The sequence below is a fragment of the Salvelinus namaycush genome, chromosome 40 (genome assembly GCF_016432855.1).
Source record: "Salvelinus namaycush isolate Seneca chromosome 40, SaNama_1.0, whole genome shotgun sequence".
NCBI classification, from domain to species: domain Eukaryota; kingdom Metazoa; phylum Chordata; class Actinopteri; order Salmoniformes; family Salmonidae; genus Salvelinus; species Salvelinus namaycush.
In genome coordinates, this window is record NC_052346.1 from 16,191,846 (window position 1) to 16,207,005 (window position 15,160).

The following is a 15,160-nucleotide window of genomic DNA, read 5'->3' on the forward strand; positions in this document are numbered from 1 at the left end:
AGCACTGGAGTTGGCTGCAAAAATTTGAATCCGTAGTCCCAGAGATGATTTAAGTAGTGTGATATAGCATCAAAACTGTCAGTATTTTCAGCAAGAAAAGACTAAGGTAAACAGTAAGCCTATTAGTCTCTGTGGATCAGAAAAGGTACAACACACAACCTTTCAAATGTGCATCAAGCTCTGTAGTTTCTAGACTTGCATTTGGGTACTCATTAGCATTTTAATTGACTTACTATTACTCTGCAGGGAGCCTTGGGAGCAGTTTCAAAACCCCAATAGCCTGCGTTTAAACTTCAGAGGAACAGTAGCGTATCTTTGGAAACGGCTTTTTTAACACGGAGCAGAATCAAAACCTGTGCACTGTGCAGTACTTTTTCAGGGCAGAAATGTGAACCAGACAATTCCATCCATCATAAAGAAACGCATGACTTATCTGTGGTTTATATTGAAATCGATGCAGCATAACCTCATCATACCTAGGATCATTTCAAATTGTTTGAGGAATGTGTTTCATTAACTATGCATGTTCTGCATATACTTCCGCCATGGGGGAAAAGTTGAGAGAACTCCCTAGTTCAACAAGCAAATGTTTCTTTATTTCTCAATCTCTCTCTCTCTCTCTCTCTCTCTCTCTCTCTCTCTCTCTCTCTCTCTCTCTCTCTCTCCCTCTCTCTCTGATTTAGGATGACCACAAGTTGACCTTGGATGAACTTCATAGGAAATACGGCACAGACTTAGCCAGGGTGAGTGAATATGTGTGTGCATGTGTGCCTCCGTATTTTAAAACTGACAACCAGTTGTATCAGCTGCTCCTACGGATTATTTCTGACTGTAATTTGAAGCGCATTGAGGTCGTGGAGGTTACGGCACGAGGTCATATCGTAGGTAGAACTTCATCTGCCTTCTGAGTCATGATGACATCACTATCTACCACTGAATCTTTGAATATGAAACATATCTATATCTTCCTAAAGTTTACACAGAGTTTGGAGTCAAATATATATTTTCCGATTGTGTGACTCCCATTACATTCTTTTCATTTTATTTTTTGAATCCTTTATTCTAACCAGAGAGGTCACATTGAGACGTACATCTCTTTTAAAAGTGAGCCCTGGCCGGAAAAGCGGCATACATAGTAAACACAACATAAAAACACAACATTAGACATGACAGTGAGCGGAAGTTAAAACGGTGCATAGAACATATGGATGAGACTTTTTCCATTTGTGTGACAGCAAGTCAGATACACATTAACAATTTTTAACAAGCCATAGGGTAGGTCTAATGCAAGGGACACAATATCTGAAATATCTTCAGCTTTGTGTGGAGTACGTTTAGGACAGGCCTAAACATTGTTTTGTGTGGAAAGGATAACAGTTGAACACTATTTTGGTGAAGGCACACAGATAATGATCTGTTGATATTTGATCCAGGGATTAAGCAGAACTTCCACTACAAGGGCCACATTCACACGGGAACATTGAAACCACTATGTAGTGATGAGGGGCGGGGCGAGGCGAGGTATGGGGGGGTGTCGTTTGACATATTTTCTTGCTGACGAAAGGGGAGGGGAAGGTTTTGAGTTCCATAGGTAATCACTCTACTGCCTCTTACTCTTCCCTCTTCCTGCTTTCCTCCCTCCTCCTTTCTCTTCACTCTACCTTTCCCCTCTTTCCTTCTCTCTCATCCCTCCCCCATCCAGGGTCTAACCTCACCTCGGGCTAAGGAGATCCTTCTCCGTGATGGCCCCAACACCCTGACCCCTCCTCCCACTACCCCTGAGTGGGTGAAGTTCTGCAGGCAGCTCTTTGGTGGGTTCTCTATGCTCCTATGGATTGGTGCTATGCTCTGCTTCCTGGCCTACGGAATCCAGGCCGCCTCCGAGGATGAGCCAGCCAATGATAATGTGAGAATTATAGAATTCTGAGATAATTTGAGACTTAAAAAAACTACAATGCCTCTAGTGCCTGAAAGGGTTTTCTCACTTAACCGTAACTTAATAGTCTCATAGTCTTTCTCCCTCTTCGTTTCTGTCCCTCACAGTTGTACCTGGGTGTTGTGCTCTCTGTTGTCGTCATTGTCACTGGCTGTTTCTCCTACTACCAAGAGGCCAAGAGCTCAAAGATCATGGACTCCTTCAAGAACCTGGTCCCACAGGTTAGACTTCTGCCTTTTCAAACACCTCTGAGAAGAACTTGATTGTATTGTCATGTCTACGGATTGTAATCCTCTCACCTGCCTTGTAGCAAGCCCTGGTTGTCCGTGACGGTGAGAAGAAGAACATCAACGCTGAAGAAGTGGTGGTTGGAGATCTGGTGGAGGTGAAAGGAGGAGATAGGATCCCAGCTGATTTGCGTATCGTCTCTGCCAGCGGCTGCAAGGTGAGTACTTTACAATCCAAGATCATGGGTCAGATATGTAACCTAAGGCTTCCGCATACTTCGGTTTGGCTGGCCTACTCCCTTAAAAGACCTTTGCTTGAAAAAGCGACAATAGTACTGTTTGTCCGTTTTCAGATGCCATAGCCAGTATACACTTTCTCAAAATAGTCAGAATGAATTTAAGATAATTCAAGAAATATGTCATAAATGTTTATGTTTTTGCTAAGGAGATCTTAGTTGCGCAATCTAAATAATATGTTTGGTGCAGTATTTCTCAAGTGAAAACATGTGAATGAAAACAAATCGTCTATCGTTGAATGACAACAAAATCCCTACTGTTGACCAATGACAGATGAAGGGGCATAGACTTTGACTCCTGAACTTTGGCTGGCCTCGAGATTTTTTTTGTGTGTGCGCCAACAGCCCCAAAAAAACTTGCCAGAGACCAAAACGAATAAAAACGGCACAAAATGTTGTCATGTTATATGACAAACTGTTCTGAACTGTTTCGGATGGGAAGCATGCGGACGCCTTTAGTGTCATTCAATGTTGTATTAATGCAATTCTCTTTTCCCACTCAGGTGGACAACTCCTCCCTCACTGGTGAATCTGAGCCCCAGACACGTACTCCGGATTTCTCCAATGACAACCCCCTGGAGACAAGGAACATTGCCTTCTTCTCTACCAACTGTGTTGAAGGTAAATAACTTCTGTGACTAGCCGTAGTGATTGAATAGTTCAAATAACTTGAAATGTATCACTTAGCCATTTTGTGATTCTAAACCATATTCTCCATGTTTTGTCAGGAACTGCCAGAGGTATCGTCATCAACACTGGTGACCACACTGTCATGGGTCGTATCGCCACCTTGGCCACGAGTCTGGAGGGTGGGAAGACGCCTATAGCCAAAGAGATTGAGCACTTTATCCACATCATCACCGGTGTGGCCGTCTTCCTGGGCGTGTCTTTCTTCGTCCTCTCCCTCATTCTGGGATATGGCTGGCTGGAAGCTGTCATCTTCCTCATTGGAATCATCGTTGCTAACGTGCCAGAGGGTCTCCTGGCTACTGTAACTGTGAGTACCGATGAAAAGTAATGTTTAACAAAAACTTCAGTCCTAACAACAAAACTTGTTGATTATTTGACTGTCTAATATGTCTTTCTATCGTAGGTGTGTTTAACTCTGACTGCCAAGCGTATGGCCAAGAAGAACTGCCTGGTGAAGAATCTTGAAGCTGTTGAGACCTTGGGCTCCACCTCCACCATTTGCTCTGACAAGACTGGAACCCTGACTCAGAACAGAATGACCGTGGCTCACATGTGGTTCGACAACCAGATCCATGAGGCTGACACCACAGAGAATCAGAGTGGTACCTGCTTTGACAAAAGCTCTGCCACCTGGGCTGCCCTGGCTAGAGTCGCTGGCCTGTGCAACCGCGCCGTCTTCCTGGCAGAGCAGAACAACGTACCTATCCTCAAAAGAGATGTGGCTGGTGATGCTTCAGAGTCTGCCCTGCTGAAGTGTATCGAGCTGTGCTGCGGGTCTGTCAAAGACATGAGAGAAAAGTACAGCAAGATCGCTGAGATTCCCTTCAACTCCACCAACAAATATCAGGTAACCACATGCACTTTTTGTGGTATCTGTGGGTTAACAACGGGTTAAACTGAGTTGTAGAAGGTGGTGTGATGGACTCAAAATCAGGATGGATGGCTTTTCTCAATCAGCTTGGAAATGCCACTTTGTATCGACATCCAATAAGTTGCCAGAACTTTAGTTTTCCAGGCACTGTAGGCTACTTACTGGTCATTGCCTGCTAATTTAAATTTAAACTCTCTTCATGGTGTCATCTGATCAAAAACCAATTCATTTCGCCCCTAGCTCTCCATTCATAAGAACATCGTGGCCGGAGAGTCCAATCACCTGCTGGTGATGAAGGGAGCCCCTGAGAGGATTCTGGACCGCTGCTCCACCATTTTGATCCAGGGCAAAGAACAGCCTCTCGATGACGAGTTGAAGGAAGCCTTCCAGAACTCTTACGAAGAGCTGGGAGGGCTGGGAGAGAGAGTGCTGGGTAAGAGGGCACCAGTATGGGAAAATATGCATTCAAAGGTTTTGGACTGAATGAAAAGTCTAGAACAGTGGTATTCAACATTTTTCAGTGGGGCCCCATTTTTTCTACCAGAATTTCTTGCGACCACACCCCAAATCTAATGACATAACCTTAATGAGGCAATCTGGAGTTGCTACATCTTTTATCCTCAATTTTTGGACTTATTGATAAGTACCTATTGATTCTTGAAGAATATAACTGAATAAATGCCTAATTAGTTCAACTGTCGTAAACCATCATAACCCAAAATATAAGCTTTTTCTACTCCAATGTTTGTAAACAAAGTAAATGTAAAACAACACTGAATAGCCTCAAAACATGGTTAAACTATCATTTTGATATCATGGATGGTCAATCCTTGCATCCATAGCTCTGTCTATGAGGGGTATCATTTCTCCAGCCCCATCCCTCAGCTTTTTACCAAACCAGCTGTTTTTACCAAACCAGCTGTAAATTTTAACATCAACAAATAACCTTCAACCAATAACAAAATTATCTTTCTCAAAACCTTTTGTATATTGTCCCAACATAATCTGTACTCTTAATTTATTTCTTTGTGACCACAATCCAGATCGGCCCTGACTGGTCTAGAACATGAAGAATTTGTTGTGGCGTGTCTCTGACTCTGTGTCTTTTTCAGGTTTCTGTCATTTCCAGCTCCCTGATGACCAGTTCGCTGAGGGCTTCCAGTTTGATTGTGAAGAGGTGAACTTCCCAACTGAGAATCTGTGCTTCGTTGGCCTAATGTCCATGATTGACCCTCCCCGTGCTGCTGTGCCTGACGCTGTGGGAAAGTGCAGGAGTGCTGGAATCAAGGTATGGCAATATCATACTAAACACAAGACTCTTCAGGCAATCCACATAGCAGCCACTGTGATCAGACCACTCCTCTTCCCTTCCTTCCCTTAGGTTATCATGGTCACTGGTGATCATCCCATCACTGCTAAGGCCATTGCCAAGGGTGTGGGAATTATATCTGAAGGAAACGAGACTGTTGAGGACATCGCTGCTCGTCTGAAAATCCCAGTTTCTGAGGTCAATCCAAGGTATGTTGCAATTTGTTTGGGATCATTTCAGTGTATGTCATCACACTGTCTAAACTTAAACCTAAACTTAAAACATTTATTTAGCCTTTTTGGGGCATCATCAGAACAGACCAATACAAGCCCCTATATTTAGCTTATATTTGTACCCTCCAGAGATGCCAAGGCCTGTGTTGTCCACGGTGGAGAACTGAAGGACCTGTCAGCCGAACAGTTGGATGACATTTTGGCCCATCACACTGAGATTGTGTTTGCCAGAACTTCTCCTCAGCAGAAGCTGATCATTGTGGAGGGTTGCCAGCGTCAGGTACTATTTTAGTGAATTAATTCATCCTCATGAGTCAGTCAGGATGATTGCATCTTACTTTTGGAGTTTCTAACATCTGTAAACACCTCTCTTACTTATCCACAGGGTGCTATTGTAGCTGTGACAGGTGATGGTGTGAACGATTCTCCTGCTCTGAAGAAGGCTGACATCGGTGTTGCTATGGGTATCTCTGGATCTGACGTCTCCAAGCAGGCTGCAGACATGATCCTCCTGGATGACAACTTTGCCTCCATCGTGACTGGTGTTGAAGAGGGTAAGAGAAGCTCTAGCAACGACCATCAATCTGCTGTGTTTTTCCATCCTTCTCTCATCACCCTGACTATTCCTTCCCCCCATCCTCTATTTCCCCTCAGGCCGTCTGATCTTTGACAACTTGAAGAAGTCCATCGCCTACACCCTGACCAGTAATATTCCAGAAATCTCACCCTTCCTCCTCTTCATCATCGCCAACATTCCACTGCCCCTAGGAACTGTCACCATCCTCTGTATCGACCTGGGAACTGATATGGTGGGTCTTTCAGATGTGGATACTCCTCCTTTGTGAACAATCTGATAATGTGTTCTGCTGCGTTATGAAGAACAATGTACATGATCATTTTAGAGTTTGTTTGGAAGGTCTTTGAACTAACATCCAAGTTACCAACGATGATCTTTCCCATCATTACCTTCAAGGTCCCAGCTATCTCCCTGGCCTATGAAGAAGCTGAGAACGACATCATGAAGCGACAGCCCAGAAACCCCAAAACTGACAAACTGGTGAACGAGAGGCTCATAAGCATAGCCTACGGTCAAATTGGTAAGGAGTTAATTTGGCCCTTCTTCTGTTTTGCCTGTCTTTACCGGGTCTTGTTGCGTTGTATGTTGGCCAGTCAGTTTCATAGCAAATTAACAATCTGATCAATGTCTCTTCACTGACAAAAATACTCTCCTAATTTTTACTCTTCACAGGTATGATGCAGGCCACAGCCGGTTTCTTCACATACTTTGTTATCCTGGCTGAGAACGGGTTCTTGCCCATGGATTTGCTGGGTATGCGTGTGAACTGGGACAACAAGATAATGAACGACATGGAGGACAGCTACGGCCAGCAGTGGGTAAGTACACAAACACCGCTCTGCTTTTTGCTGTACTAACGGATTAGCATTGGCCTTGTTTTGATCTGATAAGTTCCCGATAAGAGCTTTTTCAATCTCTCTCACAGTTTTTTTCTTTAGTTTATTCCAGCATACATGGCAGCTGAAAGCTGAATTGCGTATATATCTGGAAATTCAAGATAATAAAATAAATCCGTAAATCTGATACATTATCAAGAAAGTTGAGAAGTCATGGATGGGATCACGGATCAGGGTTGTTGCACAGCTTGCATTTCGGATAGTCAGCAGAGGAAATATTGATGGTCTTGAGAAAGACGGAGCATCTCAGTCACAGCCAGGGATTCAGACATACAGGTCTGTAGCCTCAGCAGTGCACCTCACCGGCCCCAACAGTCCTCTCTGTTATTTTGGGCTTCGTAGATAGCTTGCTACTATTCCTCCAGAACTACCATTTGTGAATGCCACTGCTGCCGCCGGCACACAGGTTCACCACACATTTGGTAACAGAGTAGTCAGTAATCTTCACTACTGTAATGTACCAATGTAATAAACATATGTCCTCTCGCTCTTCTTTTTTCCCATATGTCTGTCTACACACTCTCTCTTTCTATGGTCTATGATCCATCCTTCAGACATATGAGCGCAGAAAGATTGTGGAGTTCACCTGCCACACAGCATTCTTTGCCAGTATTGTAGTTGTACAGTGGGCCGATTTGATCATCTGTAAGACCAGGAGGAACTCCATCCTTCAGCAGGGAATGAAGTGAGTACACACATCGATCTTTGTGGTCTTGGTCTAGGTTTGGGTCCTAAGAGGTTTTTTCTGAAGCTTGATCTTCACTGCTCTGGTCTTTTATTTTTTATTTATTTTTATTTCACCTTTATTTAACCAGGTAGGCTAGTTGAGAACAAGTTCTCATTTGCAACTGCGACCTGGCCAAGATAAAGCATAGCAGTGTGAACAGACAACAACACAGAGTTACACATGGAGTAAACAATAAACAAGTCAATAACATGGTAGAAAAAAAGAGAATCTATATACAATGTGTGCAAAAGGCATGAGGAGGTAGGCAATAAATCGAATAATTACAATTTAGCAGATTAACACTGGAGTGATAAATCATCAGATGATCATGTGCAAGTAGAGATACTGGTGTGCAAAAGAGCAGAAAAGTAAATAAATAAAAGCAGTATGGGGGGTGAGGTAGGTAAATTGGGTGGGCTATATACCGATGGACTATGTACAGCTGCAGCGATCGGTTAGCTGCTCGGATAGCAGATGTTTAAAGTTGTTGAGGGAACTTACACAACTTACATAACTTACACATCTTGACTTACACATCACCAGAATCCACATTCACCAAGTACATTTACACATACTCACAATTGTACTTAGTGATATGGTGCTGCTAGCAATAGACAACATTAAAGGACAGAATACAGACAGAGCAATTTACACAAAGTTTAAATACATTATATACAAAATTGATAAAATGTGCATAGAACTGAAGAGTAAGAGGGAAGAGAGGATATACACATTTACAGTATAAATATATTGTAGAGAATTCAGGGGTAGCCCCGACCAGGACTTGAACCCAGGTCCAGCAACTGTCAAGCCAACACCTTAATCATTACACCAAACCTCTCAATGAGGTTGCTAGGTGTTGGGTTAAGGTCGCTACATTACCCCCTTCCTTTGGGAGAGTGTGTCCCCACGTTTCTCTATACCATGTCCCTGACATGTACACATCTCTCCGGTGACCTTATGGCCACCATCCCATTTCTGACACCAATGTAGCAAATTCAGGGGGTAGCCCCAACCGGAACTCGAAACCAGGTCCAGTGACTGTCAAGCCAACACCTATACCATTACACCAAGAGGCCGGAACCTCTAGACAAGGTCGCTAAGTGTTGGATACTTGATGCAGTGTGCATCACAGATTGCATAGTGCCTTGGTCACAATTGGCCAGTTGGTGAGGGCCACAGCACGGGGAAAGAAACTGTTCAGGTAGTGGGTGGTTTTGGTCATGATGAAGCTGAACTGTTTGCCAGAGGGGAGTTAATGTGCATACAGCCCCGCAACTGACTTCTAAATCAATATCCACCCTGTTGGTATCAAATCCATGATTTTTTCTTATTTTTTCCCCTCCCATCTCAGGAACCGTATTCTCATCTTCGGACTGTTTGAGGAAACTGCCCTGGCTGTCTTCCTGTCCTACTGTCCTGGAATGGATGTCGCCCTCAGAATGTACCCCCTCAAGTGAGTAGACCCTTCTGATTCTCTTCTGTATATCAGCTTGGAACAAAGCTCACCCGTTTTAAAAGATGAATGGTAAAATGGATGGATATTACAATGGGTGGAGGAGACTACTGTGGCCTCAGGATCAGTTGGGGTTCACTAGTTAGCTGAAGTGTAATGGAGTTTACTGCCCAACCAAGAGAGAAAACGCCATTTGACATTTAGGGGCCCTGTAAGCGCATTACCTCGCTGTTTTACGCTCAACTTAATCTCTTTATTGTTTCCTTCTCTCTTTTCTTCTCTCTGTCCTTCTCTCTTTCCTCAGGCCTTGCTGGTGGTTCTGTGCCTTACCCTACTCTCTGCTCATCTTCCTCTATGATGAGGGTAGGAGATACATCCTGCGACGAAACCCAGGAGGTAAGTGCTCAGGGACTATGGACGAAAACAAGCTGTTAAGATAGCATCGACAATTTTACATCAAAGTTAATAATTGTGTTATAACATGACAATGGCATGCAGGATTGGGAAGGACAAATTATTTAATTTGTCTCATGGAGATTTTCAGTGACGAGATGAAATCTAACTAATTGTGTTCTTCTCTCTGAATTGTCTCTTCTTTAAGGTTGGGTGGAACAGGAGACCTACTACTGACAAAAAGAGGCTATCCCCAGGATCACTCAATCTCACTCTGCTGCTACATCTCAACCAACAACATTACACTACATTTCAATCTGCTACATTACCATTACATCCAATGAACACTGTGATGGTGCACTCAGCTGCATTGAGGAGTTCTTGATTGTGATAATGCAAATTGAAATAAACATCACTTCAACACGAATGCTTAAGACTGTATTCATTTTTTGTTGTCTGAATTATTTAGATTTATTGGTTTGGATTTAATGTAAGACATGTAGGCTTAAATTGTGGTGCATCTAATGGGAGAAATAACCTAGTATAGTTGCGTATTATTTGTTTAAAGTAAATGTCCAGTGATTGCATAGTTCTATGAAATATGACTTACAAATACAAAACATTGTATTGAAGTATGTTAAAAAGCAGCTTTTCTGTGTTTGAATGGTGTGGGCGTACTCCAACAACAGAATGGGGTGGTCGTATTCCGGTCAATTAAAATATTCAACAGCTGATTGGCCAGCTCTGCCAATATGTCAACATCATGTCATGGTATATGAGGAAATAGCAAGCAATATGAGTGAGTATACAATGAGTCAACAGCATTATTTGGGTGTGAGTTAATAGAATATTACATTTTAAAATTTAGATTTGAACTTTATCGTTACTTTTAAGGTCAGATGTTTTTATCTCAATATCAAATCATTTCTGGTTAACAATTAAGTACCTTACTGTGATTGTTTTCAATTAAAATGGTCAGAAATAAACAAAAATAGCTTCTTTAAAAAAAATAGCACAGCCGAGAGCTGCCCAGAGACACGAGCCCACCAGACGAGCTAAACTACTTCTATGCTCGCTTCAAGGCAAATAACACTGAAACATGCACGAGAGCACCAGCTGTTCCGGAAGACTGTGTGATCACGCTCTCCGCAGCCGATGTGAGTAAGACATTTAAACAAGTCAACATTCACAAGGCCGCAGGGCCAGACAGATTACCAGGACGTGTACTGCGAGCATACGCTGACCAACTGGCAAGTGTCTTCACTGACATTTTCAACCTCTCCCTGTCCGATTCTGTAATACCAACATGTTTTAAGCAGACCACCATAGTCCCTGTGCCAAAGAACACTAAGGTAACCTGCCTAAACGACTACCGACCCGTAGCACTCATGTCTGTAGCCATGAAGTGCTTTGAAAGGCTGGTCATGGCTCACATCAACACCATCATCCCAGAAACCCTAGACCCACTCCAATTTGCATACCGCCCCAACAGATCCACAGATGATGCAATCTCTATTGCACTCCACACTGCCCTTTCCCACCTGGACAAAAGGAACACCTATGTGAGAATGCTATTCATTGACTACAGCTCAGCATTCAACACCACAGTGCCCTCAAAGCTCATCAATAAGCTAAGGAACCTGGAACTAAACACCTCCCTCTGCAACTGGATCCTGGACTTCCTGACGGGCCGCCCCCAGGTGGTATGGGTAGGTAACAACACATCCGCCATGCTGATCCTCAACACAGGGCCCCCTCAGGGGTGCGTGCTCAGTCCCCTCCTGTACTCCCTGTTCACTCATGACTGCACGGCCAGGCACGACTCCAGCACCATTATTACATTTGCCGATGACACAACAGTGGTAGGCCTGATCACCGACAACGACGAGACAGCCTATAGGGAGGAGGTCAGAGACCTGGCCGTGTGGTGCCAGGACAACGACCTCTCCCTCAACATGATCAAGACAAAGGAGATGATTGTGGACTACAGGAAAAAGAGGACCGAGCATGCCCCCATTCTCATCGACGAGGCTGCAGTGGAGCAGGTTGAGAGCTTCAAGCTCCTTGGTGTCCACATCACCAACAAACTAACATGGTCCAAGCACACCAAAACAGTCGTGAAGAGGGCACGACAAAACCTATTCCCGCTCAGGAGACTGAAAAGATTTGGCATGGGTCCTCAGATCCTCAAAAGGTTCTACAGCTGCGCCATCGAGAGCATCCTGACTGGTTGCATCACTGCCTGGTATGGCAATTGCTCGGCCTCCGACCGCAAGGCACTACAGAGGGTAGTGCAAACGGCCCAGTACATCACTGGGGCCAAGCTTACTGCCATCCAGGACCTCTATATACCAGGCGGTGTCAGAGGAAGGCCCTAAAAATTGTCAAAGACTCAAGCCACCCTAGTCATAGACTGTTTTCTCTGCTACCGCACGGCAAGCAGTACCGGAGCACCAAGTCTAGGTCCAAGAGGCTTCTAAACAACTTCTACCCCTAAGCAATAAGACTCCTGAACATCTAGACAAATGCTACCCAGACTATTTGCAGTGCTCCCCCTCTCCCCCTCTTTACACCACTGCTACTCTCTGTTGTCATCTATGCATAGTCACTTTAATAACTCTACCTACATGTACATACTACCTCAACTAACCGGTGCCCCCGCACTCTGTATCGGTACCACCCTGTATATAGACTCGCTATTGTTATTTTACTGATGCTCTTTAATTACGTGTTACTTTTATCTCTTATTCTTATCTGTTTTTTAAAAAACTGCATTGTTGGTTAGGGGTCTGTAAGTAAGCATTTCACTGTAAGGTCTACACCTGTTGTATTCGGCGCATGTGACTAATAACATTTGATTTGATTTGATTCTTAGCAAAGAGCAATTTCTCAACCAAGAATTTTACTAGGACTGTCTGGGAGTGATCTGAGTGGTGAGGGGAAAACTGAAAACTAGCTGTTATTGGCAGAGACGTTTGCAACCCTCTTTGTTATTGGTCTATTAACTAATTTACCACATGGTGATGTCACCAGGCAGGCCAAAACTCCATACCACCAAAACAGGCTGACATTTCAGGCAGTCTTTTCAAACAGCTCTTAGACTTAAATGGCATTATCATAGTTTTCATAAATTCACAGTATTATTCCAACCTAAAACAAAGGAATATCTAGTTGTTGACTGCACTGGACCTTTAAGCACTTGATAATTAGGATTGCACATGTTATTCTCTGTTGAAATTCTGAACACTGTTATCCTTATTGAACTGTAGGATTCCAAAATAGAACACCTAAAACAACATTCTAAAACTCCCTCCCTATGGTTATAGATAGAAAACACAAGGCTTGTGACACAGATTCAGATGGATCAGTTGTTTTGTTTTGATGCTGACAACAGCAAGGTTGAGGGAGGTTATGTGAGGTAGGTTTATGATTATATATGATTACTAGGCCAGACAAACAATGAGAGAATGGAAATATGAAAACACTTGCAAACAAACATGTGAAATCCATTGAAGTCAAGCCAAATATGGCTTCAAAACAATGAGTCATACGGAACACATGCACACAATGGTGAAAAGGTATTGGTATGCCAAAGCTATTAGTCAAGGATTCCATCTGGCCGTATTTGATTACCCTCTCTCCTCTGTTTGAGCCCCTATCCTCAATTATCTTAAGGGCCTGTCTGACTGAATGGTATTCACTAAAAACTCCAAACTGGATACAGACTTTATTATCCAGTTATGAATGAGACATGGGTTCATGGAAAGTTTAGTGCTTTCTTAAAGGGCAATTCCGCCCCTTTTCAACTTCATATTCATTATCTCCAGCACCATACCAGAGTCTACATACTGTATGTGAAAACGGCACGTTTATATGATCTGCGGTTAAAAAGATAAGAAGAAAGGTCCTAGAAAATGCTCTGTGACATCACAGTGTAGGATTAAAAGTAGTGGTTGGAAACAAAATTATTTTCCAATCGTTTGGTTCTGAAAAAAAAAAGAATCTGTTCCGCTCCACTGTTCCGACCAGCAAAATAAAGTTCTGAACCGGTTCAAACCTCAAAAAAGTAACGGTTTACATTTAAAAAAAAACATTTAGCTCAACATTAAATTACTTCACCAATCAGTGCGGATAGAGCAGCTTGCTATGGAGGGGGAAAGCTATAGTTATTTACATGCATTGGACAGACAAGTGTAGGACACGAGATGTGACTGAAATTTTTCGGGTTGGGAGAGAGCGAGAGAGGGTGGAGGAGGAGGCTTAGCTTAAAGCGTTTATACCTACGGAGGAGCAGCTTCTATGAAGGAACGTTGAATGTCTTTGAACTTCCGAGAGTTAGCTTAACGTTGGACCAGAGCTAGCTAGCTAGCCAACAAGCTTGTGTGTGCAGAGTGGAACCAGAATTAAAATAAAAACACGTGAAAGCTGAAACTATAGTATCCTTAACTAGCATTGAAAAAGTGAATCCATTCTTCTCTAATTAAAAATCTCTCTCCCTAATTTCTGAATCACGCTTGTAATGTCAGTAGGCTACAATGGCCTATGCTTCGGAGTGGGAGGGGAAGGTATCCTACACACACACACACACTGGTAAAGATTTTCAGCTGGCAGGCAGGCACTGGAATAAAATTTCTGAGTGACAGGGTGAGGGCTTTGCAGAGGTGCTTCGTTAAATTTTTTGTAGGACTCAAAATGCCCGGAACGTAAAATAACACTATTAACTGGTTCCCATACTTTTAAAATAATGGTTCTATAATGGTTCTATAGATGTTCCTCAAATGTTTTATTTGTTTTACAGTTTTCTGTTCTGTGCCCTGAACCGGATCCAACCAATGATTAAAGTTTAACCTGCAACAAGTTTCTAGACAGAGGGAGGGTATGTTCTTGCTCCCCACATCACTGTGAATCTCATAGTGTTAGAAAACCAACTATTCATGATGTATTCGGGTAGAACTTTTATACCAACGGATACCAAATGAAATGGCCCATGGCAGACCACCCAGACCTCTACCTTGCAAGATGCAGTAGTCCGGGTAAAGATCCGGTAAAGAGGACAATGGAACGCAGACCATGGGGGATTGGCACACATCCAACAAATCTACATTTACATTACATTTTAGTCATTTAGCAGACACTCTTATACAGAGCGATTTACAGGAGCAATTAGGATTAAGTTCCTTGCTCAAGGGCACATCAACAGACTTTTCACCTAGACATCTTGGGGATTCGAACCAAAGACCTTTCAGTTACTGGCCCAACGCGCTTAACTGCTCGGCTAGAATATTCTTCAAATCTGTCATGATCGATGTATTGTAACAGGCCCACAATGTGGTTACTGGTCGAGTTTGGAAATATTTGGCTGTTTTCGCTGCATAACATTTAGAAGTAGTCAATTTTCAGTTTAGAAGAAGTGACTGCTAAGTTTTTAACGGTAATGCAGTGGATTGGTGACAATGAAATTAACATGTATTGGGGTTGACATCTATACAGCACTATACTCCGATTTTTACCTCAACATAGTGTGAAATACACATATAAACAATAGCCCA

The 15,160-nt window shown here is 43.1% G+C and overlaps 1 protein-coding gene across 2 annotated transcripts in view; it reads left to right on the forward strand.

Annotated features, from left to right (window-relative positions):
- Positions 1-2,824: 2,824 nt before the first annotated feature.
- LOC120033134 (sodium/potassium-transporting ATPase subunit alpha-1) overlaps positions 2,825-15,160 on the forward strand; it is a 29,917-nt gene continuing 17,581 nt past the window's right edge. Inside the window, exons 1-15 of one of the 2 annotated variants that reach the window (XM_038979411.1) lie at positions 2,825-3,080; positions 3,188-3,456; positions 3,553-3,996; positions 4,261-4,453; positions 5,133-5,308; positions 5,402-5,538; positions 5,692-5,842; positions 5,948-6,116; positions 6,217-6,371; positions 6,536-6,659; positions 6,812-6,957; positions 7,590-7,720; positions 9,117-9,218; positions 9,523-9,614; positions 9,820-10,038. In XM_038979411.1, the coding sequence (XP_038835339.1) occupies positions 2,852-3,080; positions 3,188-3,456; positions 3,553-3,996; positions 4,261-4,453; positions 5,133-5,308; positions 5,402-5,538; positions 5,692-5,842; positions 5,948-6,116; positions 6,217-6,371; positions 6,536-6,659; positions 6,812-6,957; positions 7,590-7,720; positions 9,117-9,218; positions 9,523-9,614; positions 9,820-9,848 (2,547 nt within the window). In that variant the 5' untranslated portion in view covers positions 2,825-2,851 and the 3' untranslated portion in view covers positions 9,849-10,038. Of the gene's footprint in view, positions 3,081-3,187; positions 3,457-3,552; positions 3,997-4,260; positions 4,454-5,132; positions 5,309-5,401; positions 5,539-5,691; positions 5,843-5,947; positions 6,117-6,216; positions 6,372-6,535; positions 6,660-6,811; positions 6,958-7,589; positions 7,721-9,116; positions 9,219-9,522; positions 9,615-9,819; positions 10,039-15,160 lie in introns of those variants that run through there. The other variant, XM_038979410.1, reaches the window with a different exon arrangement.